Source organism: Lemur catta, chromosome 19, assembly GCF_020740605.2.
Source record: "Lemur catta isolate mLemCat1 chromosome 19, mLemCat1.pri, whole genome shotgun sequence".
Taxonomy (NCBI): domain Eukaryota; kingdom Metazoa; phylum Chordata; class Mammalia; order Primates; family Lemuridae; genus Lemur; species Lemur catta.
This window is the reverse complement of record NC_059146.1, coordinates 31,535,306-31,563,145: the sequence shown is the minus strand read 5'-3', so window position 1 is coordinate 31,563,145 and position 27,840 is coordinate 31,535,306. Positions and strand designations below refer to the sequence as shown.

Genomic DNA, 27,840 nt, shown 5'->3' with positions numbered 1-27,840 from the left:
AACTTTACAGTCATATAAATTGAAGATGTTTTAAAATATTAAGAATGTAACAATTATAGGCAAATTGGGGGGGGAATGAAAATCACAGGATTATATTTCCACATAAGTTCTCTGATATTTAAGAAGATTAGAAAGGTGTCAAAAGTGCTGTCATTTCCAATATTTGCTAGACCAAATTATCTGATGTCAAGAGAAATATGAGCTTTTATTAAAGAGCTTCCAAAATGTATTCTATCCATATGGTGTTTCTCCAACATTATTTTTCATGAGCTGAATAAGCTGTAGTCAACAAATAATGTTTCCACATTATTCTATCTAGAGGAATTATTAACAAGATAAATTCTATGATGTGGAATAGTTTTGAGCCATAATTAAAAGCCTTCCTATATATTTCATATATTATGGTTTATCACCAGTACAAATTTTGATGCTGAATAAGTTGAGAGCCATAATTAAAGTTCTTTCCACATTCCCTATATTCATAGGGTTTCTCACCATTATGAATTCTGTGATGACTAATAAGTTGTGAACTCTGAGAATAGGCTTTCCCACATATCTTACATTCATAGGGTTTCTCACCAGTATGAATTCTCTGATGTCTAGTAAGGTCTGAACCAGAACGAAAAGCCTTTTCACATTCTTTACATTCATAAGGTTTCTCACCTGTATGGATTCTTTGATGTTTAATAAGTTGTGAGCTCTGACTAAAGGCATTGCCACATTCCTTACATTCATATGGTTTCTCCCCAGTATGAATTCTCTGATGTTGAGTAAAGTTTGAACCACTACTGAAGGCCTTTCCACATTCCTTACATTCATAGGGTTTCTCACCAGTGTGAATTCTCTGATGTCGAGTAAAGTTTGAACCACTACTGAAGGCCTTTCCACATTCCTTACATTCATAGGGTTTCTCACCAGTGTGAATTCTGTGATGTCGAGTAAGGTCTGAGCCACATATAAAGGTTTTTCCACATTCCTTACATTCAAAGGGTTTCTTGCCAGTATGAATTTTCTGATGATGAGTAAGTCTTGAGGGATGTCTAAAGGACTTTCCACATTCTTTACATTCATAGGGCTTCTCGATGGTATGAATTATCTGATGAGTAGTAAATTGTGAGCCATGTCTAAAAGTTTTCCTATATTCTTTAGTTGCACAGTATTTCTCTTTATTATTAATGATTTGATGTAATGTAAAGGATGGATGCTGACTGAAAGTGGGCATGTCTTCATGAGTGAATATCATTTGACTGAAATGTCCCTCCTGAGAGCCATGCTGTTTCTCAAACTGGCCATTACATTCCCAATCATCTCTGAAACTAGAGCACTGAAGGTCATGTCTTGTAAGTTTTTTCATTATCTCCCACTGGGCTGACTCTATTTCATAAATTTCCTTCTTCAGAAATAATTTCTTGGTCTCACATCTTGATTCCAGGACTGAAAGAAAATATGAAAGCAATCACTCATATTTTTTTTGTTTAGGAGAAATAAAACTTTAATTAAAATTGAGAATTTAACCAAATTAAAAAAAAAGGGATGAGGAAAAAAGAGTGATAGGTCACATCAGAAGATGAGGATAGTGTTTAGGAAAATGAAGTCACTGGTTCCCAAACATTGCTATAGATCAGAATTACTCTGGGAAGCTTGCTAAATACATATAAGCCTTAGTCTTATCTTCCTTGTTACAGGATGACTCTAATCATACCCACCCACACACACATAGATATATAATAGTAGCTAACAGCATGAACTGTAAAATAAGGGAAATGATCACACCTATTTAACAGGGCTGTGGTTCAGGATAAAATAAATATGCCTAATGGAAAATTTCCAGGGATTGACAAAGTATGGCCTATAGCCCTACACCCATTTTTATAAATTAAGTTTTATTAGAATACAACCACACTTATTACATATTGTCTATGGATGCTTTTGAGCTACAATGGCAAAATTAAGCATGAATATGTATGACAGAGACTGCATGGACTGCAAGCCTAAAATACTTAGTATCTGGACCTTAAAGAAAAAGTTTGCTAGCCCCTGCTTAGATCTGCATTGTCCAGTATAGTAGCCACCTGCTACCTGTGGCTATTTAAATTTAAAATAACTAAAATTAAATAAAATTTCAAATTCAGTTCCTCAGTCACACTATTCACATTTCCAGTGTTCAGTAGCCAAATGTAGCTAGTGGCTTCTCTACTGGAAATCATAAATATAGAACATTTCTATCATCCATTGGGCAGCACAGGTCTAGACTCTGTAATTAGAGGGCCAGAGATTTTTAACAAATAAGGAAATAGAGGATGGCAATCTAAAAGCCTAGCTTAAGAAAAAGCAAGTGTTGAATGAACATAGTATGAGTGATAGAAAGGGAGGATTCTTTTGTGGATAGATATGGTATATGTTGTTGGGGTTTGATGAAAATACTGTTTGCCTTGGAATTTTGAGATGCTGACCTTGGGAGAAGAGAACAGGGGACTTAAGTGCATGAGCACTATGGTAGTGACTACTGGCTGACAGGAAAGGTATTTGTAGGTTCAAAGAGGAGGGAAGAAAGTAAACTGGAAGGGAGCGTATTGTATTGAAAGATCAGAGGTACTAGATTAAGTATATGAGTTTCAAACTCAGATAATTACAAGCTTTGTTTTCTTGGGCAAATTAGTTCATCTTTCTGAGGCTGCAGTTATTATACAATAGGAATGATAATTCCTATGATTGTTGTGAGGACTGGGAAAAAAATGTATGTAAAGTACTTGGTATAAAATAAGTGGGAGATAATACTGTGGAAGAATTTCTACACAAAAATGGGGATGTAAGGCAAGAGAAGTGTTTTGAAGACTACAACTAGGGACCCAGAAGGAAAAGCTCAAGCGTAAAAGGTGAAAATCCTTCTGTGTACCATCTTCTTCCTCTTACTCCCATACAATCATTCAGCAAATTCTGTCTAGCCTTACTCCTAAATCTCTCTTGAAATACTTCTCTTCCTTCTCTATCCAATATAATAACTAATATAAAACATCTCTCCCCTGGACCCCTAGACTCCTACCTAGTTTCCCCATTTGAGGTTTGCAATCCTGAATATGTAGCACTAGAAAGATATTAGCCTGCCACTGCTCTGCTTAAAACCAGTGGCTTCCCGTACAATATTGCTCTTACAATAAAAGCCAAACTCTTGAATGTGGTCTACAAAGCTTGGAATAATCTGGTTCCTGCCTGCCTTTTCAACCAAATCTCACACAATTCTCCCCTTTGCTCTCTAAGCTTCATCCTCATTGGTTTTACTTTTCAGTTCTTCAAGTGCCTCCAGCTCTCTGTCCCTCTCAAGGTCTTTCCAGGTACTTGTTCTTAAGTCTAGCAGTGTTTTCTTTCATTCTGGGCCTTGATGACTACTGTTCATTTTTTAAATCTCTACCTTAAGGTCATACTTTTCAAGGCCTTCCCTGATCCCTAAATTATGTCTCACTTGTATTAATAATTACCCTTTTAGTACTCTGCTCTCCTCCTTAACAGGATTTTCACAGTTTGTAATTATATATTTATTTGGGTTCATGTAACATGTTTTTTCCTCAGTAGATCTTAAGTTCTATGATGGTAAGGATAATGTCTGTCATCTTCTCTAAAGTGTATTTAACTCTGAGCACACTATCTGCCACATATTGGAAGATCAACAAATATTTATTTATTGCTTCAATCAGCAAGTGTCTAAATATATACTTCTTAATAAAAAATGTCGAGTACTCACATCACCCCTCCCCCAACTCCAGGCAGCCCAGCTCAGAGAGGGACTCCTGATTGGGGAAAAGAGATGACAAATAGCTAGAGATTTTATCTGATAACCCAGAGAATCCTCCCTTATCTTACCAAAGCCCACCAAGGTGGTATATCTAGGAGTTGGCAAGAGTCATAGCATTCATGGGCTTACAGTGCCCCCTAGTGCTGATATGGCTGCAGTAACCAAAGGCTTAGATCACAACACTCAATTTATTTTGAATATGTAGAAAGCCTTCTCAAGGGTGGGTACAAATGAGCCCAGACTGTGATGGTTGGAATAAATATCTAACTCTCCAATGCCCAGACACTGACATATGTCCACAAGCATCAAGAACGTCTATGTAGGGGCTGGGCCTAGAAGGATGAATGGATGGATGGAAAGACCGTGAGCAAGGTGAAGGGTCAGGCGAAAACACCTCCCCAAAGCAGCTTGTTTGCTGAGTGCAAAGGTCAGCTGAAAAATTCCCAAATCCTCACCCATTCTCTCCACCATGGCCTTCTGTGGCCTAACAGGAGGAGCAGCTACCTCCTCCTCCTCCTCTCCCTCTCAAAGGGATCTCTATTCCCCCCCTGGTAAATCATCCACTTTTCAACATTGCATACGAGAAGGTTAATCTTTATGGGGATGAGATTTGCTAGAACAATGGAATCTTCTTCTAACGACCCAGCCTTTTCAAGAGGGGCCACTGCTCAGGTGCATCCAATACAACCCACACCTTTACAATGGATGACTAATTCACCCATCTGGATAGAGCAGTTGCCCATTAAGCAAGATAAATTAAAACATTTAAAATCTCTTGTCCAGGACCAACTTAAAGCGGGACATATAGAGCCTTCCCTGAGCCCATGGAACACTCCTATATTCCTCATACTAAAAAGAACAATAAGTAGCATTCACTACAGGACCTAAGAGCTCTTGATGCTATTATAGTCCCAGTGGGGCCTTTACAACCTAGCCTTCCCCAGCTGTCATTAATTCCAAGAGATTGGCCTTTGATTGTAATTGATTTAAAAGATTGTCTTTTCACAATTCCTCTAGTGAAACAAGACCAGGAAGATCTGCATTTTCTGTTGTCACTTATAATGCCCATCCAGTCAACAGGTATCACTAGAAAGTCCTTCGGCAAGGAATGTTAACTAGTCCCACTATTTGTCAATATTATGTTCATCAAGCCCAACTCCCTTCTCGGCGCCAGTTCCCATCCGCTATCATCTATCACTCTATGGATGACGTATTATTAGCAGCTCCTACTCAAGCAGAAATATTATGATTGTTTGCTTAAGTACAAACATATACTGCCGTCCATGGGCTGCAAACTGCCCCAGACAAAATACAACTTACCCAACCCTGGCGCTATCTTGGTTATCTACTTTTTTCACGTTCACTGTGACCTCAACAAAGAGCAATTTCCTTGCCTTCTATCCTGATGCTACATTCATTACAACAACTTTTGGGACATGTGAATTGGATACATCCCACTTTAGGAATTATATTACACTAATGCCTTTAAAAATGCCATAACATCCCGTCAGTTCTTTCACCAAAACACTCGAACGATTATTAAACAGTTTCCCATTGCCCAGAAACAAGCTAGTCACATAATACATGCCTGCTCAGCTTTTCAGGCTGTACAAGGTGTACAAGGTGGGCCCTTATCACCTGGGGTTAACCCTCTCGGCCTAACTCCTAACTCACTCTGGCAAATGGACGTTACTCATTTCCCTGCCTTCGGGTGCATTCGATATCTACAGGCAACTGTTGGCACTTAGGAATGATTCATGCCACTCCATGATCGGATGAGCGTGTCTCCCATGCTATCACTCATTTGTTAAACTCCATCGCTCATCTAGGGCTTCCTCATACTGTAAAGACTGATAATGGAACCTGTTACACCGCAATTGCCTTTCAGACTATTTTATAGGACTGGAACTTTCACCACATCACTGGCACTCCACATAACCCTACTGGACAGGCAGTTGTTGAGCGGACCAACCAAACCTTAAAAAATTGTTTGGAAAAACAAACGGGGGAGTACCCTGCCCCTCCACAACAAAGAGTAGCAAAAGCATTATACACTCTTTAATTTTTTGACTTTGTCGAGTCTCCAGCCACCCTCCACCACGGTCCTTCCTCATTACACCTTCCTTTCTGGATTCCAACCCAAGCCCCGACAGAAAGTGTGAGTGCAGTGATGGGACTCCGCAGGAACCTAGGACTGCCCTTTTGGTGTGTTAACATGGGGAGAGGATATGCTTATGTTCAAACTTCTACAGGTCCCGAGTGTTTCCCTTCCAGACGAGTTTGCCTACATCATGAGCTGGATTTCACAAATGAAACCTCTCTCCTTCCAGCCCTTGCCATTGGGGGTCCCACCGGGACAGACATGTAACACCATGACAGGGCCCAGGATCACGTGGGGTCAATTGAGACATGGGCCTCAGCTATGATGACACACTTGGGGGCTCCTCCTACCCCGGGGAACAATTTTCTGGCATATCTGGCTATTGTTGCCCATAATAGCAGTCAGATACTCCGAGGGCTGCTTTACAGCCTTTTTCTCCTTCTATTTCTCCCAGGCAGTACAGCCACAGTTTATTGGACTCATGTTTCAAACCTGCCTGTGTTTAAAGCCCCTTAACACAGTGGGCCTCGGAGATCCCTCTGTCTGCCAATGAGTAGACATGGAGTGGAGGAGTATGGTTGCCTCCACGTTCCTGGCAGAGAAATGGAAGAGACCGGCTTAATATCACAGTCAGTAGTTTACTATTCCTCTAATCCTCCTGTGTGTGTGTTACCAACTTACATAATACAACATGGTAAATTCCCATGACCACTCAAAAATGTCTACGTTATCAACCGGTCGTGCCTGGTCTCTTCACTTTCTGTCTCTTTTATTTTCCAGGACCGATCTGCCAATGGATGACCTCTCAACGCCATTATGAAAAGACACTGGCTGAAGCTTATATCCCTCTTTCTCCTACTCACATTCCGCCTCTAATTTTAAATATACAAAAAGTGGGGCATGTAGGGGCTGGGCCTAGAAGAAAGGATGGATGGATGGATGGATGGATGGATGGAAAGAATGTGAGCAAGGTGAATGAAGGGTCAGGAGAAAACACCTGGCTGAAGCAGCTTGTTTGCTGAGTGCAAAGCTCAGCTGAAAACAGCTGACCTATATGGAAAGAAAGGATGGCTGGATGGAAAGAACATGAGCAAGGTGAATGGTCAGGTGAAAACGCCTGCCTGAAGCAGCTTGTTTGCTGAGGTATACAAGGAATGTACTTCAAAATAACAAAGACCACACGTGACAAACACACAGTTAACATCATGCTTAACAGTGGAAAATTGAAAGTTTTTTTCCTAAGATCAGAAAAAAGACAAGGATGCACTTGTGTTCAACATATTACTGGAAGTCCTAGCCAGAGATATTCGGCAACAAAAAGGAATAAAAGGCAACCAAATTGTAAAGGAAGAAGCAAAATTGTCTGTTTGCAGATGACATCTTATATATAAAAAACTCTAAGGATGCCACTATAAAACTGTTAGAATAAATGAATTTAGTAAAGTTGCAAGATACAAAATCAACATACAAAAATAAGTGTTTCTACACATTAACAATAAAAATATTTGAAAATGAAATAAATGCATTTATAACAACATCAAAACCAAAAGTTACTTAGAAAAAAAATTTAACCAAGGAGGTGGCACCGAAAACCATAAAACACTGATGAAATAAATTGAAGACCCAAATAAATGGGAAGATATTCTGTGTTCATGGATGGGAAAAATTAATATTGTTAAAATGTCCATACTATCCAAAGCAATTTACAGAGTCAATGCAATCGGTCCAACAGCACTTTCCACAGAAATAGAAAAAATAATCCTAAAATTCATATGGAACCATAAGAGACCCTGAACAGCCAAGGCAATCTTGAGCAAAAAGAACAAAGCTGGAGAAATCTACATCAGCTGGACTTCAAAATATATTACAAAGCTACAGTAATCATAACACTATGGTACCACCATAAAAACAGACACAGTGACCAATGGAACAGAATAAAGAGCCCAGAAATAAATTCACACATTTATGATCAATTGATTTCTGACAATGGTGCCAAGAATGCACAATGGGGAAAGGACGGTCTCTTTAATAAACAATGTTGATAAAATTGGATGTTCACATGCAGAAGAATAAAATTGGATCTCTTATAGCACTCCATATACAAAAATGAACTAAAAATGGATTAAAGAGAATCCTTGTACACTTAGTGTGAATATAAGTTGATATAGCCGTTATGTAAAATGGCATGTAGGTTCTTTAAAACCACCATATGATCCAGCAATCCCACTTCCAGGTATATATCCAAAGCAAATGAAATCAGTATGTGGAAGAGATATCTGCACTCCTATGTTCACTTCAGCATTATTCACAATAGCCAAGGTATGAAATCAATGGATGATTTGATAAAGAAAATGTGGTATATATGTGTGTATTTTATATATATAAAAAATATATACACATATACACACATATACAATGGAGTATTGTTTAGCTTTAAAATGAAGGAAATCCTGTTATTTTCAACAACATAGATGAAGCTGGAGGACATTACGCTAAGTGAAATAAGCCAGGCACAGAAAGACAAATACTGAATTTCATTCATTCATATATAAAATCTAAAAAAGTCAAACTCATAGAAGCAGAGTAGAATGACGGCTGCCAGTAGCTGGGGAGGTGGGTAGGATGGAAGGGAAAGGGGACAAAGTTCCAGCTATGTGAGACAAAAAGTTCTGGAGATGTAATACACAGTATTACATACTAATAGCATGTTCTACTATGTTTGTATGTACTAATGTAATAGTAGGACAGCATGTATGGCTAGGACAGCATCTCTGGTTAATAATACTGAATTGTATAGCTGAAATTTATTGAGAGTAGATCTTAAATGTTCTTCCCCCCAACATATATAATGGTAACTATGTCAGGTGATTGATATGTTAGCTTGGTAATGGTAATCATTTCACAATGTACATGTACAGTGAAACATCATTGTATATTGCAAATATACATATAAAATTTTTATTTGTCAAATATACTTCAATAAAGCTGAAATTGGAGTGAATTATTGAAAAAAAAATTTCAGAGAAAGGAGATGGAAATGGTGACAGAAAATAATGAGTCACAGGGAAGCAAATTTGACATAGGAAATAAAATAAGTATAAAACATGAGTTCCAGAAGAATATGGCAATGATGCAGAACCAAAAATAACACAAATTTCCGGGGCTGATTAAAACTCTTATTATTCAGATGGTTCCTTTCTGTGCCAAGAGGTAGTTTTGAGGAAAGAATTTAAATTAGCTGTATCTTGGTATAACTTCTGAGGTTCAAAGAAAGAGAGAAAAACCCATTGAAGTAAAAACCTAGAGACTCAGGTTGTATCCTATACATATATTTGTGTTTGGTGTTGCTCCCACAGTTCTCTAAAGTTTTGAATTTGTTACCAGATTTGAGATATCAGGGGACGTAATATAGAAATCTGGATTTCTGGTCTTCCTTGGAGAACTGTATTATCTGGCAGTACTGGACCTCCATTGTTACATGACAGCTGCCTCCTAGACTTCAAAAGTGCTTATCCCTTTGAGACAGGGTACAGGCTCTCTCATTAGCTGCTGTCTCCACTACTGTGTAGTCCCACACAGACCCTAAGGCTAGACCCTCAGCTGTCATGTACATTTGCAATATCATTTTTCTTAATTTCACCTTCATTCCTGAAGGATATTTTTATTAACCCAGAACATAGAATTCTGGGTAATTCTTTTTTTCAGCACAATAAGTTACTATTCCACTTTCTTCTGGCTTCCAAAGTTTATGGAGAGAAATCCAGTCATTCACATCATTGTTCCTCTACAAGTAATGCATTGTTTTTCTACAGTGCTTTCCCTATTTTGTCTTTAATTTTCAGCAGTTGTTATGATGTGTCTGAATATAGATTTTTCTCTGGGTTTATCCTATTCGGGATTGCTGAGCTTCTTGAATTGGTATATCTTTCACCAAATTTGGAGAGTTTTCAGCCATTATTTCTTCAAGTATTTTTTCAACCCTGCACTTTCTCTTCTCCTCCTGGAACTTTGATGACACAAATGTTAAACCTTTTGTTGCATTGCCACATTCCCAGAGGCTGTGTTCTTTTTAAAATTTCAATTTTTTCCATTGTTATTCATATTAACTAATTTCTTTTGAACTATCAAGTTCACTAATTTTACTCTATTATTAATATTTCCATTCTGCTAATGAGTCTATCCAGTGTTTTTTATTTCAGCTATTGTATTTTTCAGTTCTAAAATTTCCATTTGTTTTATTTTTTTGCTGAGATTTTCTGTTTATATTGGTTTGCAGAGTGTATATGACTGCTTGTTCAAATATTTTTATAATAGCTGATTTAAGTCATTATCTGATAATTCCAACATGAGTCATCTTTATTTTGGTGCTGTTGATTTTCTTTTACCATGAGTTGAAATTTTCCTCATTCTTCATAAGCTTAGTGATTTTGGGCTGTATCCTGGACATTTTGAGTATTATTCTGTAAGACTCTGGGTGTTGTTTAAATCCTATGGAATTGTTGATACTTTTGTTTCACCAATATTGACCCTGTTGAGTTCAGTCTGCATGTTCCAATGAACCTTCTGTGGATTATGATTCCAACGGCAATTTAAGTTTCAAAGTGTTTGCAGTGTTATTTGGATCTGGATGTGCACCACCCAACAGTGAGTCTGAAATTTGGATAGTGGTCTATCTATAAGTTCAGTTCTCAAAGTCTTTGATAAGCTGTTTTGGATCAGATCCACATATACTTGGGTCAAGAGTGAGCCTAGGAGTTCATAAACACTTTATGGAGTTGCTTTCTTGAGCTTGTTCCTTTCTGTGATCTTCTTGATACTTTCTGATTCTCTGGGGCTTCCCTAATTCAGTCCTCCAGTCACAAAGTTGGGGCTTTAGCTACCTCCCCCTGCCATGTACTTTCTATGTATTGTCTGGCAGCAGGAAACAGAGAAAAAAAAAAAATGGGTGTTCATTCCACAGTTCCTCTTATGGGAAAGAAAGGGTCCTACACCTCACAATTTCATGCACCTGCAAGCCCCTATTGCTGCCAGTGTGGGATTGTCTGGAGGCTGAGGCAGCAGAAAACAAAACAAAACAAAAATGTATATATACACCCACATGCAAGAGATTGCCCCAATCTCTCTGGGTGTTAAGAATCCCATTTCCTGCTCCTACAGCCAAAACTAGAAGGCTTCTCCTAGAATTCTCTCGGTTTACGTCCTATGCAATAAATAAGTCAACTGCATTTGTATACTCACAAACACATATAACAAATAATAGAAAATACCTAGAAATAAAATATCAAAAGAATATGTATGACGTTTTTGGGATAAGTTTATAAAAATGTACTGCAAGACAATCAAGGTCTAAATAAATGGAGAAAAGCACCATGATCACAGATAACATAATTGACTATAATAAAGATATCAGTTACTATAAAAATGATCTATAAATCCAATGCAATACATCAAGAAATCAATTGGATCTGGTAAATTGTAAAATTTACTAGGGGTGATAACTGCATTAAGGTGTATAAGGGAAAGTACATCCAAGAGAGAACATCCATGTCTTTTAGAATTATATACTGAGGTTATGCAAGGGTGAAATGACATGAGGGCTTGGATTCATATGAAAATACCTCAGCAACAATATGGATAGATGAAGCAATGTATTTCTGAAACTTTTCACAATAAAAAAACAATATTATATTACTTGTCAAAGAGATGAGCAAAAACATTTTTAAAAAATTAACCATTCCTAAAGAGTATAACAAATGAATACTACCAAACATTGTATGTGAAAGCTTAAAAAATATCTTGCTGCTGAGAATCTACCCTAAACAAATATGGAAATATCTTTATGTATAAAGTTGCATACCAGAAGGGTCCTTTTACAAATAAGTACTGGAAAGCAACCTAAAGATATAAGTATAAATACTTGAACTGCACTAAAAGAATAAAATAGAAATAATATATGAGAAAATGCATGTGGAAACTATTACATACTCTATCTAATCTTCACAGTCAGATCTTCATGGTACTTTGCCTCCTATGAGTTCACCTTCTATCCCACTGTCTGCTCAACCTACATTTCTTTGCCATACCTTCCTCGTTCTGTAGACCTCTGGACATTGGGGTGCTTCAGGGTCCTTCCTTGCCTTTATGTATATTCATGCCCTTGGTTATCTCATGCAATCATAAGGCTCTGTATAAAAGGCACTCCCAATTATTCTCCAGCCCTGATCTAACCTCCCAGTTCTAGCCTTATATAACTGCCTACAAGACATCTATTCTGTGTCCAATTTAGCACCTCAAACTTAACACAAGCAAACCTGCCCTTGATTTTGCAAACCCTAAATCCACTCTTTTCCCTCTAAGTAATCACAAAGCCTATTCTTCCATGGGCTTTCTCTAAAAAGCAAGATTCTTTTTCTCTTACACTCCAAAACTAAATCCTGCCAACTCCTCCTTGAAAAAATGATTCCAAATCCCACCACTTCCTTCCACTGTCACTGATATCATTTAAATGGTCCTTAAGCCACCACTGTTATCTCAACCAGACTACTACAAAATGCTGCTAAAGGGATTCTGTGCTTCCAACCTCACCTTCTACAAGGTAGCTAGGGTGATCCTTTTAAAACATAAGTTGGATCCTGGTACCCCTATGTTCACAGCCTTCGCATGATTTACCATGGCCTGTGTGGCAGTATATAAACTGATCCATTCTTCCCCACTCTTGTCTCTTTGATCTCATCGCCTACCCACATACCCCTCTGCTCTCACTTTGCTCCAGTCACTGGCCTCCTGGGCTGCTCCTCAAACAAAGCCAATGTACACTTGCCCCAGGGCCCTTGAATGTTTGCCTTCCCCTATCGGGAGCCGTCTTCCTCCCATAACCACATACAATGACTTACTGCTATACTTCTTCAGGTCTCTGCCCAAATGTTGCCTCATCAGAAAAAATTTTTCCTACCACTTCACATAAAACAGCACCCTCTATTACCTTTCTCCACTTTTTCTTTTTAGCACTTACTATTAATATCATCTGATATATTATTTATTCATTTTTTTCAATCTTTCCTTGCACTGGGGCAGGGGTGGGGTGTTAAGCTCTGGGAAGAGAGATTTCCCATGTTCTAATCATTACTATAACCTCAATGTTGAGAGTAGCGCTGAGCATACAATAGGGGCTCTTCCTTTATGCCAAATCTCTCTATCTTTGCCAGCTCTTAACTTCTCCATAGAGATACAGGCCCTGTATTTCTAACTCTATCTAAAGTAAATGACATGCATGCCCAAATATCCCCCTATAACTTTTATGTGGATCAACTCTTCTTCTGTATCTTTAGCTCTCACTTTCTGCTAAGCTTCCTATTTTAACTTCTCTTATGGTGGTACTACTTTGTAGAAGTTATTTGTAGACATGTTCTAGTACTCCTACTAGGTGATAAATTCTGAACTTGCTTATTCCTTTTTTTTTTTTTTTTTGAGACAGGGTCTTGCTCTATAGCCCAGGCTGAAGTGAAGTGGTGTGATCACAGCTCAATGCAACCTCCAACTCCTGGGCTCAAGTGGTCCTCCTGGCTCAGCCTCCCAAATAGCTAGGATGACAGGCACATGCCACTATCCCCGACTGACTTTTTAAAATATTAATTGTAGAGATGGGGTCTCACTATGTTGACCAGGCTGATCTTAAATTCCTGGCCTCAAGAGATCCTCCCACCTCAGCCTCCCAAAGTGCTAAAGTACTAGGATTACAGGTGTGAGCCACTGCACCCAGCCTGCTTATTTCCTTTTAATCTGTGTGGCACCTGAGTATCTCATGTGTTAGAAAATCAGTAAATATTGGTAAAAAGTATCAATGAATCAATGCGGGTATAAACTCCTACATCTAAAAATACCTAGTTAAAAAAATAAGTCTTTGGCAATGTAGAAAAAAATATATTTCAGGAGACAGTGATGCTTTTACAAGACTAAATACAAAAGAGGATGAGAAGCTGGGAAGGAAATGGACCCAAAATATGGAAAGAAAGTAATACTAAATATTATTAGAGAGGATGGAGGAGGGCACCAGCTAGTTAGAACTGAGAGAAGTACAAGAGGAAAAAAGCAGGCAAAGTAGTATGTTAGGTAAAGGGAAAAAGGTAGGATCATTTGCAAGCTCATGCTGAAAAAAATCTTATGTTTGCACAACAGGCCTAAAGCTTTTTAGGGGAGCTTCCCGAATAGCATCTCAAAGATGCAGTTTCTACACTGACCAATGGGTAGGTATCAGCTGTGCCTCACTTACCTGGCCACTGGCCTCTTGTCAGCTCTCTGTGAACCAACCAGGGCTCCTTTCCTTGCTCCAAGTAGGAAATCACATTTGGTTTAGAAATAGAATGTCCTGCTTATGAAAGAAATAATGAGACAAATTTATAATGAAGATGTTCCAGAATTTAAATCTAGTTCCTTCAGTGCAAAGAAAGACATGACATTACAGAAAGAGTCAAAGAAAGGGACGGCAGACTTATAAAACATAAGAGAAGACTTGAAACATGCCCCATAATTCAATACAGCTTCCTTTTTCTAACTCTACAATATTCAGAACATTCATGTGAGAACAGGATGTAGAAATCCAACTGGTTTCTGAAAGGTAGGTAAGCATTTCACATTGGGGAAGTAGGCCTTCCAAGAGCAGAATCTGAATTATTACGGACAGATGTCCTTACCCATTGAAACCAGGTTGCTGTAATTCTCCAACATCACATCTCTGTATAAATCTCTCTGATCATCATTCAGGCATTCCCACTCCTCCTGAGAGAAGTCTATGGACACATCACTGAACATCACTGACTCCTGGAACAACAACCGTGTACATGACTTGATTAATGAAAAGAAATGTTTTTGTGAAGGAAAGAGAGAAGAAAAAAATTAAGGTAGAAGAAGTGAAATATAACGAGCACATGAATATCTGGGACACAAGTGGAAGACTGTAAATAAATAAGCACAACTGAATCACTGTGCTTCCATGTCATTCTGTTTCTTCCAGACAAAACTACCTGAGTATAGTGGGATACTTCCATTATTCAAACAATGCTGGGAAGGTATAAAATTCAGCTAAGAGGAGTTTCCTAATTAAATGAAATTATATATACAATGCCTAGCATAATACTTGTCATATAATAAATCAACAATACATGGGATCTTCTTTCTCCCTCTCCTTCTCCCAAATAGCTAAGAGTAAAATTTCAGAATAAGGGATAAAGGTAAGATATTAAAAGCATCCAGAGAGGAGAGAAGGTCATTTAAAAGGCATCAAGAATCAGAGAGGCAATGAATTCTCAAGAACATCTCCAAAAGCAAGAACCAATAGGAACAACTCTAAAATATTCTCATGGAGAAAATAAATTCTGACCTAGAATTGCATAACTAAACTATCATTCTGTTGTGAGTGTAGAAAACAGACATCCAAGGACTCAAGTCAATTTCTTAGGAAACTACTGGAGGATGTGCTCCACAAAAATGAGGGAGTAAACCAGAAGACAGTGACATGGGATTAAGGAAACAGGTAATGTACACAGGAGAGTTGTGAAAGAAAATCCAGGAAAAACAGCAAAAGAGAAATCTTTGGAAAACTGGGCAGCAGGCCCAGACCAGATGGGAGCAAGGAGACAATGAGAAAAGGGAGGAAAGTCTCTGTGTTTAAAAGGAACTGATGTGTCTGACCACATAAAAGACTTACTGATTGGCATGTGGCAGTGGTACTGGAGATATTGAATTTAAATACATGAACAACTAAGCAAATGGGGGGACAAAAGCAATTAACTCTAGGAAAATGAAAGTTATATAGAATAAAACCATGAGTTGACTTGGCAGAGAATGATATTTGCAGCCATAATAATGTGTACACTATTGATTTAACCAAAAATGGTGATATAATTAACAGCAAAGTCAGGAAAAATGGAAAGTGTAACATGGGAATACAATGTTCCTTTTTGCTTTGCAGTAAATCAAGAGATGAGTAAAATGGATTCATCAAAAAACAGCAATTAAAAAACCACATCCAAGAGTTGAGGGCACTGGCCTTTTGGTAGTAGGACTGGTGATGGGGCAAGGCTGGAATCATACTACTTTCCTTGCAGACATGTGTAAAATGACTTTTAAAAATATTGTATTTTAGAAAATTAAATTTGCATAGAAGACTCTGATCATTTTCCTGCCCCACTACTAATATAATAAGAATTATTCCTTGTTACAACAAATGCTTTTCATAAGCACATTTTTGTTTCTCACTGAATAATATTCTATTGTGAGCATATATATGGCAACTTTTCTTTTCTTTTTTAGAGACAAAGTCTTGCTCTGTCACCCAGGCTAGAGTGTAGTGGCACAATCATAGCTCACTGCAGCCTTGAATTCCTGGGTTCAAGTGATCCTCCTGCTTCAGCCTCCCAAGTAGCTGGGACCACAGGCCTGCAACACCATGCCTGGCTAATTTTTACAAACTTTTTTTAGAGATAAGGTCTGACTATGTTGCCTAAGGTGGTCTCAAATTCCTGGCCTCGAGCGATCCCCTTGCCTCTGCCTCTGGAGTCAGTGGGATTACAGGGATGAACCACTGTACCGGGTTCCACAACTTTTCTTTTGCCTTTAGACATTTGGGCTGGAGGTGATCTTTAAAGACCTGACTGTTGGCTCACTCTCACTTATGACTACCCATTGCCCAGCTGTAAATTCCCCTTGTAACTGAGCTACAAAAAATTGATGGAGGATGATCAAGATTAACACAATAGCATCACTGATGTCACTTTTTCATGGATGCTTAGTGGGGTACCAGAGCTTTGTACCAACCACTAGTCATACTCTTAAACCTAAAAGGCTCATAAATCGGGAGATCTTGCCATGTACTAAGACTAAAATTGAAGAAAACCATCACACATAAATTCTTATTGGAAAACCCAGGTCTGTGGAGCTAATCAGGGCTTTTCCATATGAGGATTCCCTAATTACTCATTTCTATTCCATTAAATCACTGTCCAAGAAAATTAGATTCATTAATTCAATGGGAGGAGCACATTTATGTCCTATCATGATTTCTGGCAGAAGTCTGAGATTGGAGATGCTGAAGGACTTAGTAAATGAGTATGTAAATATTGTTTTAAAAAAAAGGGAAAACTGGAGAGGGCACTGGGTTGTTTAGGAGGAAATGAGGGTCAAGTTTCTGAAGGAGGACCCTGTCAAAGAAATTATTCCAAACCTGGTCTAGGTCAGATCATTTTTATATAATGCATAGTCTCTTTATGGGAAGAAGATAAGCAATTTTCTGAAGGATTTTAATCTGATTAAAACTTCTTCAGAGAAACTTGTTATCTAACCACTTGGCTGACTAATAGTTAATTGTAAGTTAAAAGTGTAAAATTTCTAACAATGATCATTTAACTACTTCTTTCTATTGATTGGCCTGTTAGAGAACTTTTCCTTTACAGCAAGGGTAAGAGAACTTAGCATTGCTTATAATAACTAAACTGTCTGAAAGATTTGTTTTTTCATTTGTTTTTTAACACCAAAAAGCATCATGATGAGGAAAGCAAATGTTAACATGCACTAGGGGTAAAAATGACTCTATTTCAGCAAAAGGAAACAGTATCTCACCTGAGCCATAGCTTTGATACTTGTAGAAAAGGACCTTCTCTGGGCTCTTCTTTTGGAAAAGGGTAGAGAGCTGGGGGAGGCAAAAGAAGATACATGAGACCCCACATGCCTCACAGCTCCCAATATGATCATTTCCCCTCTGTTCATGCCACACAAACACTTGAGGGATATCAGTGAGAAGAATGGGCAAATATCTCATAATCCCAAGCTCCAAAGATGCCAGGTTTTGACTGGAGCAGGATGGATTTGGTTAACCCAATATGGCTTAGAGAACATAAATTTGTATACACACAACACACATACAAAAATATAAAATTTTTTACTCAAATTATAGCATATTATACACACTGTTGTAAACATTGCTATTTTTACCTATTAATAATATATCTTGGAGTGAATCCCAACTAATACATATTGTGCTACAGGATTATCTTAATAGCTACACTGTATTCCATTAAATGGATATACCTTAATTTATTCAGCTAATCAGAGGCCAATGATCATTTGAGTTGTTTCCAGTCTTTCACTATAACAAACAATGCTGTAATAAATATCCTTGTGCATACATTATTGTATCTATTTATAAATTCTGAATGGTTAATTCCTAAAAGTATAATTGCTCAAAGATTATATGCATTTTAAGTTTGGATATACCTTGGTAAAATCAGTTTTCAATGTGCTTGGACTGTACAATCAGGTCCCAAGTGCTGACCAAGAAACAACTATCCTGCCTAGTTTGAGAAGAATTTTGGGTTTAACAGGTTTTGGCTTAAGATAACTGAAACTCAGAAAATCAAACAAAATAATAATATTGAAACCTTAGGAAGATGCTAATATTAGCATAACAGTAACAATAAGAAATAATAAAAAAGTATAGAAATAATGTAGAAATGGAAATAGAAATAACGTAGAAACTAACATCACTGATGCTTTAGAGTAGCTTTTGACCATAAGGATAGTAATAAAACTTATAACAATTATATGTATTCTTTATAAACACCTTCATTTTAAGATGTTTAAAGTGTCCAAAAGAATAAGTTATACTAAAAAACTAATAGAAATCTAAATTGTTTAAAGGAGAGTAACTGAATTAGTGATCAATGTTTAAATGTTTAAGAAAATTTTGGTTTTTTGTTTATTAGATACAAGAACTTATAAACTGTACATTATACAAACTATAAAGAGCAGTCAACATTTTTCTTTATGCACAAAACTCCTTGATCATTAAACAACTTATCAATTATTTCACATAAAATTGACTACACAGCAAGCAGGACCATGTTACCAATTCTCTAATGACTTCCTCTACTCCTAGACATTCATTACATTTCCCCAGGAGTACACATATTCCAGGAAATGAAAACCAAAGTAATAAAAAAAGGTCTCTTCTTTAAAATCTAAGTGTACTCATTTATATTATTATTACTACTACATATTAAGCTCTTAGTATTCGTTTATCAATCAAACAGCTTATTAAACATAATAGCTAGGCATTGTGCTAGATACTAAAGAATCAAAAATAATCCAGAAAGACTTGGAAACAGTTCCTTCTACACTCCTCACTTTAAGCTCCCCCTTCTGGTGTCTCCTCCTCGCCTTCCCCTGGTTAAAGGGATGTCCTCAAGTGCTGTACCTTCCAAACAGAATGGCACGAAACATTCCCACTTCAATAGCTTCATATTAGGCCTGCTGCACTCCCAACACTCCTCATCTTTTCCCCTGGAGGGCAACCTCCCAGGCTGAATTCTTGCATCTAGGGGATCTGCTCCTTTCTTTACTAAATTCAGCCCTCATTAATGTAAAAATATCTTAGCAAATGAGAAATAGAACTTCCTCAACTTGATAAATAGTATCTATGCAATACCTACTATTGGGAGACAGTGTACCATACGTCTCTCACACTCTTACACATCTTGCTGGGTGTGCCAAGAAAGTAAGGCTCTAACTACTCTTTACCTGGGTCATTTCTGCAAATTATTTATGCAGCTGATAACCTTGAGAGATAAGATAACATCTCTTCTGCACAAACAGCAGGCTTGCTTACTGCTTTCTATAAAAGCAATGGATTCTCTAGGCTCAGTGTTCCCCAGTGGCTATGAAATCCACTGCATGAATAGCATCCATGTGGGCCCTCATGCTGTCTACATGGGAGGTAAGGGAAAGAGGAACTGATAAAAACTAATGCCCATGCTGCTTGCTGTGCTATGAGTAATAAAGACTTTGTCTCTGATCCAAGAGTCTCATGTTTCCTGCCAGCATTTGTGAAATAGCCTAATTTATTAGCTTATAAGTAGGAAAAAAATCAAATACTACAGCTAATATTATACTTAATGTTGAAATACTGAAAACTTTCTTTCTGAATTCAGGAAAAAAAGAATAATGTGTATTATTTCTTATAAAATGCAAAAGATTGGAAAGGAAGAAATAAAACTGTGGTTATTCACAGATGATAAGTTATACAGACAGAAAATACTAAATAATCTATAAAATGATAAGATATACAGACAGAAAATACTAAATAATCTATAAATTCTTATAATTAGCAAGTGAAGTAAACAAGATGGTCTGATAGAGGGACAATATACAAAATCATTGTACTTCTAGCAACAGAACACTGTAAAATAAAAAACTTCAAATACTATTTAAAGGTTCAACAATAAACATCAAATGCCCAGGTATAAATCTAACAAAAGATGTGCACAGCAAACTATAACGAATTGGTGGGAGAAATTAAAGATCTTAACAAATGTAGAGATATACCATATGTACTACTTGGAAGATTCAATATTGGTGTCAATTCTCCCAAAATTAACACATAGATTTATAAACAAAATCTCAGCAATGATTTTTGGGGGGAGGGGGTAGAAATTAACAGGTTGATTCTAACATTTATAGAGAAATTGAAAGGGCTTACTGTAGCCAAGATAGTCTTGAAGAAGAAAAAAAGTTGGAGGACTAAATACTGCAGATTTCAAGACAGTAATACTGATGAATAGAGAAATAAATAAAACTAAACAGAATACAGAGTCCAGAAAGAGAACCACATCACCTGATTTATGACAAAACTTCCCTGCAATTTAGATAGGCAAGGATGGTCTTTTCAATAAATAGTGCTGGAACAACTGGGTACCCCACTGGGGAAAAAAGTCAACCTTTACCCCTACTTCTTGCCATACATAAAAATTAATTCAAAATTTACAGATTTAGATGTAAATGCTAAAGTAATAAAGCCTCTAGAAGAAAAGATAGGAAAATATCTTCAAGACTTTGAGGGATACAAAAAAAGCACTAATCATAAAAGACAAAGGATTAAATAAATACCTGCTGGAAAAAAATGGGGAAAGATATAAGCAGGCAATCTTTAAAAAGACTTAAAAATGTTCAAGCACAATGGTAATTAAAGAAATAAGAAAACAACTCTAAGGTACTATTTCTCATGTATTAGTGTGGTGAAAACTAAAAAGCATGATGACACAGTCAGTTGATGGGCTGTGGGAGAAAACAGGCATGCTCATACATTCCAAGTGGGAATGAAAACTAGCACAAAAGTTCTAGAGGGGAATTTGGCAACACTTAACAAAACTATATAGCACTTACCTTTTGACCCAGCAATCTCCCTTCTAGGAATCTACCCTAAGTATAACACTTAGCAATACAAAAATACATATACACAAAGTTATTTATTACAGCACTGTTTCTTTTTCTTTTTTTTTTTTGAGACAGAGTCTCACTCTATTCCCTGGGCTAGAGTGCTGTGGCGTCAGCCTAGCTCTCAGCAACCTCAAACTCCTGGGCTCAAGCGATCCTACTGCCTCAGCTTCCCAAGTAGCTGGGACTACAGGCATGCGCCACCATGCCCAGCTAATTTTTTCTACATATTTTTAGTTGTCCAGCTAATTTCTTTCTATTTTTTTAGTAGAGACAGGGTCTTGCTCTTGCTCAGGCTGGTCTCGAACTCCTGAGCTCAAACGATCCACCCACCTCGGCCTCCCAGAGTGCTAGGATTACAGGCGTGAGCCACCGCGCCCGGCCTACACCACTGTTTCTAATAGCAAAAAATTGTAAATGACTTAAATGTCCATACATAAGAGAGTAGCTAAATAAACTATGATAAGTCCATAGACAGCAGTATTAGGTAGCTGCTAAACAAGAATTATGAGTATCTCTTCAGACTGCTGTGGAATGATGTCCAAGATATATCATTAAGTGAAAGAAGCAATGTACAGAAGAGTACCTTTAATGCAAAAAGAATATATGTAACTGCTCATTTGTGTGAAAGAAATCAGGAAGGATAAAGCGGAAACCAGTGAAGTTGAGTATGTACAGGGAGTGGACAGAAACCATGATAATGTTTTCACACTCAAAATATTGAGGCATGCTACAATCAATCAGGATGTGAGGGAACCCAAAATGTAACAAATGAACCTAAATGTATAAAATATCTTGTAAATATAGTTTAGTAGTAACAAAACTACACTGAAAGGAGTGGTGCAGAAAACAACTAAATTAAGTATTGGAAAATGTTTTGACTATAGACTGCAAGGTTAAAGAAAAGAATTGAATATAAATACTCTATTGTAGTTATTAAATTTGTTTTTTACAAGGTGTGGGTTAGCAATTCTGAAACTACTTTATATGTATTCTAGGATAGAGCAAATTACTGATACTGAGAGGCAGTTTTCTCACTGTTGGAGACTGGAGTAAGAAGGAAATGGCCAAACTTGATGGGAGACAATTCTCCATGGGTCTTGCATGTTTCTGCACATCTTGCAACCAGAGATACTAAGTGCTTTTGTTCTGGATTATTTTTCCAAGATATTTACATAGTGAACAGCCTTGGAAGACAGAGACAGTCTCCCTCTCTAGCAAATGGCAGGCACGCTTAATACCGATTAATAAAAGATTTAGGTTCCCTAAGCTCATGGGAGCACACAAATACCTGTGTATTTCTCATCACCTTGTGGGTATAAGTGAACCAGTGGAAGAGAATGTTGATATTCAGACAACTGCTATTAGCAACAAACCATCCTTCATCTCTGGCCCAGAAATCTAATGTTTTCTGTCAGCAATGAGCACATCAAATGCCCAGATTTTAGTTTATAAATCAATTCTCTAATGAAAGAAACTAGGGCTCCTTGCAGAAATTGCTAATTCCAGGGCTGGGGAGGGAAAATACAAGATGAGCCTGGAACACCTTATGGTGCCAGAAAGTTTAAAAAAAAATAAAAAGGCTAAAAAATGTGATGGCATGTTGAACGAACACAGGAGCCAACTTAAGCTCCTAATGGCCAACTCTGGAACAATTTGAGCAGCAAAATAAGTAACAATAATAATGGACTAAAACCCATAGAATAAAATAAATACCCATGAGTGCATAAATAAATAATTGAATAAACAGATGGGGAAAAAGTGACAGCTCTTCCTAATAGTAGAATTTAAGTCAATAAATGCAGAAGGAATGATGGAAAGAGAAAATCACCATTAAGCAAACATCACAATAACAACTGTTATAGAAAAAAACCATCAAAAGATTCAAAAGATGTTAAAATTAATGAGCAAAAGCATGAGAAACAGGATTTTTGCATAGCCTCAAAGTGTCTCCTCACAAGATACTTAAGTAAAAAGGGAAAAACAGTAATTTTACAGAGGAGAAACCTGGCAAAAAATATCTTAACCAAGTCATCAAAGTTAACACCAGTAATCAGATATACTAATATCATATAACTCCTGACATGATAGATTAAGAAGAGCTCAATTATCATTTCATGATCTTCTTGTCAAAAATGCATAGTGTAAATCTAACCATGAGAAAACATTGGACAAACCCCAATTAAAAGATATTCTACCAAATAATTGGCCAATACTCTTCAAAAGTATCAAGGTCATAAAAGATAAAAAAGACTAAGAACTATCTCAGATGGGAGGAGATTAATGAGACAAGACAAATAAATCACCGTGGGACCTTGGATTAAATCCTGGAACAGAAAAAGACAATTAGCAAAATTTGAATAAGGTCTGTAAATTAGTTAAAAGTCTTGTATCAGTGTAAATTTCCTGGTTTTCATAATTGTACTATGTGCAACTGAATGAAGAGTATATGGGAATTCCAAAATTTTTAAAAATAAAAAAAAATTAAAACGGGGAAAGCGGGCAAAAAGACCAGAACAGGCACTTCAAACAAGAGGGTATCCACATGGCAATAAACATGTGAAATAATGCTGAAAATCATTTCACATCAAGGAAATGCAAATTAAAACTAAGATGAAATTCTACTACACAACAAACAGAATAATTAAAAGACTAACAGTACCAAATAAGGGAGAGGATGGAGAGCAACTGGAACTCTCACGTATTGTTGGATGTGAACTGAAACAACCACATGAAAAATTGATGGTATAAAACATATGCCTACCCTATGGTCTAGCAATTAATTCCACTCATAACTATTTACCCAAGAGAAAAACATTCACATGATCACCAAAAGCATAGTAGAATGTTCATAACAGCAGCATAATTTGTGATAGCCTCAACTTGGAAACTACTCAAATATCCATTAACAGTACAATCAATTAATTTATTACAATGCATCCCCAAATGTAATGAGAACTAATTACATTGAACAACATGGGTGAATTTCATGAACATAATATGGAGCAAAAGGAACCAGGCATAAAAGAGTAAAATCTACATAATTCCATATGTACCTGAAGTTCAAGAATGGGTAATAATGGTGACAGAATTCTGAATAGATTGTGGGGGAGAAATGACTGAAAGGATCATGAGGCAACAATCTGGAATCGTGGCAAAGTTCTTTATATTGACCTAAGAGAGTGTTACACACAACTGTATAATTAAGATTTGTGTACTTTATATATATAACTCATTAAAAATTAAAAAAAACTATTGGAACTATTTTTTGATAGGGATATGGAACAATAAGATGTTTCAAACATTGCTGTGCAAGCACAAATTTGTGCACCCACTTGAATATGTATTTTAACAATATTTAGTAAAGTGGAAGATATATGACTCAGCAATTCGATTGGTAAATAAACGTGTACCCTATGTAAAAGAATGTGGTAGCATTGTTTATAAAATCAGGAACTAGAAATAACTCACATGTCTATCATTACTAGAAGTGATGAATATTTGTGGCATACTTGAAAGGCTAGAATACAATATAGCAAAGAAACAATGAAGTGAAATTATACCTAATATGGATGATTCTCACAAACATAGTTGTACAAAAAAAAGACAAAAGACTGTATGACAGTATTCATATAAAGTTTCAAAACAGGGAAAAGCTAGAGAATAATGCCTAGAGAGGTATACATAAGTATAAAACCTCACACACTTATCAAATTGCAGAATCCTAATTACACACCCACCATGGGGACATTCAGCTACAGGCGACCCACACCAACAGGGCCACACATCCAGGGCCTCAAAAAGGTCACATAAGCACAATAGCACATTCACCAAGGGGACACTCAAGGCACAACCACACTGGCGCATGCACCGCACACCCACACCTGGTCACAATCACGATCACACACTAACCACAGACACACAGAGATGTAAACAAACAGTACAGACAGGTATCCCCACCTGTCCTCTGCTGCACGCGGTCACGCTATCACACAATCACACACCACTATGGGGACAAACTCGATAAAACCCAACCAGTCACAGGCTCCCCACATCCGCACACAATACTGCACATGGTCTCAGTCACACACAGACCCCACAGGCTTTCACCCTGTCACACCGGCAGTCACAGACTCGCCGATTGTGTTGCACACAGTGTTATCGTTAGAATCACACACTCGTCACAAGAACAGCCTGACAGAAACGCACGATCATTCACCACATACCAAGACACAAACACAACCACACAATTTCAATCTCACCTCCTCCACCGCACAAAGCCGAGGCTCAGCTTCTGGCCCGCCCTTTCCTTGGCCTCCTGACCTCAGGCCTTCCAAGCTTCCAAAGAAGAGCCCCTCACCGCGCAGGAGTAGTTGCTGGTGAAGTCCTGAGGGTCCCGCCAGCGCGTGACTTTGAGGCTGAATTCCCGCGAGAAGCACGGTCATGCCGAGGCGTCCTCTGGGAAACGGAGGAGCGGGCAAGATGGCTGGCGATCGTCAGGATTCCTCTCAGTGCTAAACTGTGGCCCTGCCGACAGGTTTGCGTCCCTTATCCAACCGCGCCCCGGTGGCCTCACGGAGCCCCAGCTCAAGCTTAGGCCATGGCTCCGAAGGAAGGCCACTCAGACGATGCGTTTGAGATGGGCTTACTTCCCGGACCTGCCCTACTATCCCGGGAGCTGCACAGCTTCGGGAAGAGGAGAGGAAGTTTGCCTGCGAAGATAATTTGCACCCGAGCCTTCTGGGGAATGTAGTTCGGAGCAGGGAAAAGAGTTGGTGGACCGCTCAAAAGTCATCTTAATTCCTCTCACAGATAAACCTGCGCTTGGCCAAATTCCAAAGATTTTTAGGAGTTAGTGCACCCAAACAGTGCGCAGGCGCAGATTTCCTGGGTTGCAGTTTTGGCCTTTGTTCAGGGGCGCGTTTATCTTGATGTTCCTCAGTGCAGAGGGGTTGTAGAACCTGAGGTTGTGAGACCGAAGCCGGTCAGGGAGGTAGGAGGGGTGGAGACCAGGAACCTGCGACGTGACTGGGGAGGCTGAAGGGGAGAATCACAATACCTTTGACGGGTTTGGAGTGGCTGAGAGGAGTTTCCGAAATTGCAAAGGCTGGTATTGTTCTGAGCTACTGACTTCTTTATGCATGGTGGAGGATGAGGGGCAGTGAGGTGGGCAGTTGTTGAAGCACTTTGGATTTATTCTCTAATTTTCTGTTTTTTCTCTTTTTTCCTAGTGTTTTATTTTTCTACATTCTGGAAAATTTATTCAACTTTTTGTTCTAAGCCTTCTTTTATACTGATGACTTTCAAAAACACACTTCTTTATAAGACCTTATTATTAATAGTTTCATTGCTACATTGCTATAGTATTTGCTGTTGGCTCTCTGCAGTAGTTTGTTTGGACAAGTTCTGGTCCTTGCTTTATAGATCTAGTTTTTATGTTCAAGGTGTTCCTCAATTATTTGGTGATACCTAGATGTTCATTCAAATTTAATATGAGCTAAAAAGTTGTTAATTAGCCGAAAGGGGCTAGGAAAGTAACTTTATCCTGTTTTCATATGCCATCTGCTTGAACTATTATCCCCAAGTCATTTGCTTTTCTGATTAAATTTCTCTAGATAATAAGATGCTATATCCTCCCAGAGTAATATTGTGATAATCACCTTGGTGAGAAGGTTGAGAGACCAGCTGCTTTTTTACAGATTTTTTTAACCACTTTCTTTGTGTACTTTTAAAATGTCAACATTATTGAGGTACAGTTTACATATAATAAAATTTACCCATTTTAGTCATGTAAGAGTTTTCAGTATGATTATCTAATTTGCCTAACCTCAGATAAGGAAGCTCTCTCCTATGTTTTCTTCTAAAAGTTTTATAGGTTTACATTTCACATTTAGTGATCCATGTTTAGTTAAATTTTGTATAAAATATAAGGCTTATTTTTGTATTAGACATAATATTCTGTTTTGCATAGGTGGTCTAATTATTCCACTGTCATTTTATTGAAAAGACTATCCTTTTTATATTGAATTGCTTTTGTACCTTTGTCGAAATCAGTTGATCATATTTTTGTGGGTCCACTTCTGGATTCTAATTTGTTCTTTTTATCTATCTGTGTATTCCTGTATCTATCTGTGTATTCTTGCACTAATACAGCACAGTCTTGATTACTGTAGATCTACAATAAGTCTTAAAATCAGTAGTTTGTGTTATACAGCTTTTATTTTTTCACATTTGTATGACTATTCTGGTTCCCTTGTCTTTCCATGTATGTTTTTGAATCAGCTTGTTCAGTCTGCAAAAAATACTGTTGAATGATTGAATTGTGTTAAATCTATATATAAATGTGAGGGAAATTTACATTTTAACTATTAGGTTGGTGCAAAAGTAATTGTGGTTTTTGCATTGTTGAAATTTGCCCTTTAATATTGGAATACATTCTTAAATAAATGTGGTTATGTTATACATAATTTTAATGTACATTTCTTGCTTTATTTTTTTTGCTAATGACTTATTACTTGCTATCTATTTTATATTTATTTTAGACTATGGAAATGATGTTAGACAGAAAGCAGATTCGAGTGATTTTCTTATTCGAGTTCAAAATGGGTCGTAAAGCAGAGGAGACAACTCGCAACAGTAACAACATTTGGCCCAGGTACTGCTAATGAATGTACAGTGCAGTGGTGGT

General features: G+C 37.5%; 1 protein-coding gene and 1 pseudogene across 4 annotated transcripts; one reads left to right on the top strand and one right to left on the bottom strand.

The window, feature by feature from the left end:
• Nucleotides 1-25,814, bottom strand: ZNF566 (zinc finger protein 566). Of its 4 annotated transcripts, none has more exons than XM_045532211.1 (5): nt 25,476-25,814; nt 17,505-17,574; nt 14,582-14,708; nt 14,161-14,259; nt 1-1,434 (listed from the first exon to the last, which is right to left on the bottom strand). In XM_045532211.1, exons 1-5 carry the CDS (start codon nt 25,595-25,597, stop codon nt 410-412), a joined length of 1,443 nt encoding a protein of 480 aa, XP_045388167.1. In that variant the 5' UTR covers nt 25,598-25,814; the 3' UTR covers nt 1-409. The 4 variants fall into 4 exon arrangements, with proteins under 4 accessions (XP_045388167.1, XP_045388168.1, XP_045388172.1 ...); XM_045532212.1 differs by having other exon boundaries at nt 14,161-14,256; XM_045532216.1 differs by having other exon boundaries at nt 25,415-25,548.
• On the top strand, nt 25,603-27,380 carry LOC123624232 (annotated as a pseudogene).
• Nucleotides 27,381-27,840: the final 460 nt, after the last annotated feature.

Excerpts from the sequence above, each read along its gene's own strand:
- ZNF566 (XM_045532211.1), bottom strand. The coding sequence starts at position 25,597 with ATGACCGTGCTTCTCGCGGGAATTCAGCCTCAAAGTCACGCGCTGGCG. Across the intron at positions 17,575-25,475 it reads GGAAGCTTGGAAGGCCTGAG|CTCTCTACCCTTTTCCAAAA; the intron begins GTCAGGAGGCCA and ends TGCCTCCCCCAG. Across the intron at positions 14,709-17,504 it reads GTATCAAAGCTATGGCTCAG|GAGTCAGTGATGTTCAGTGA; the intron begins GTGAGATACTGT and ends TTGTTGTTCCAG.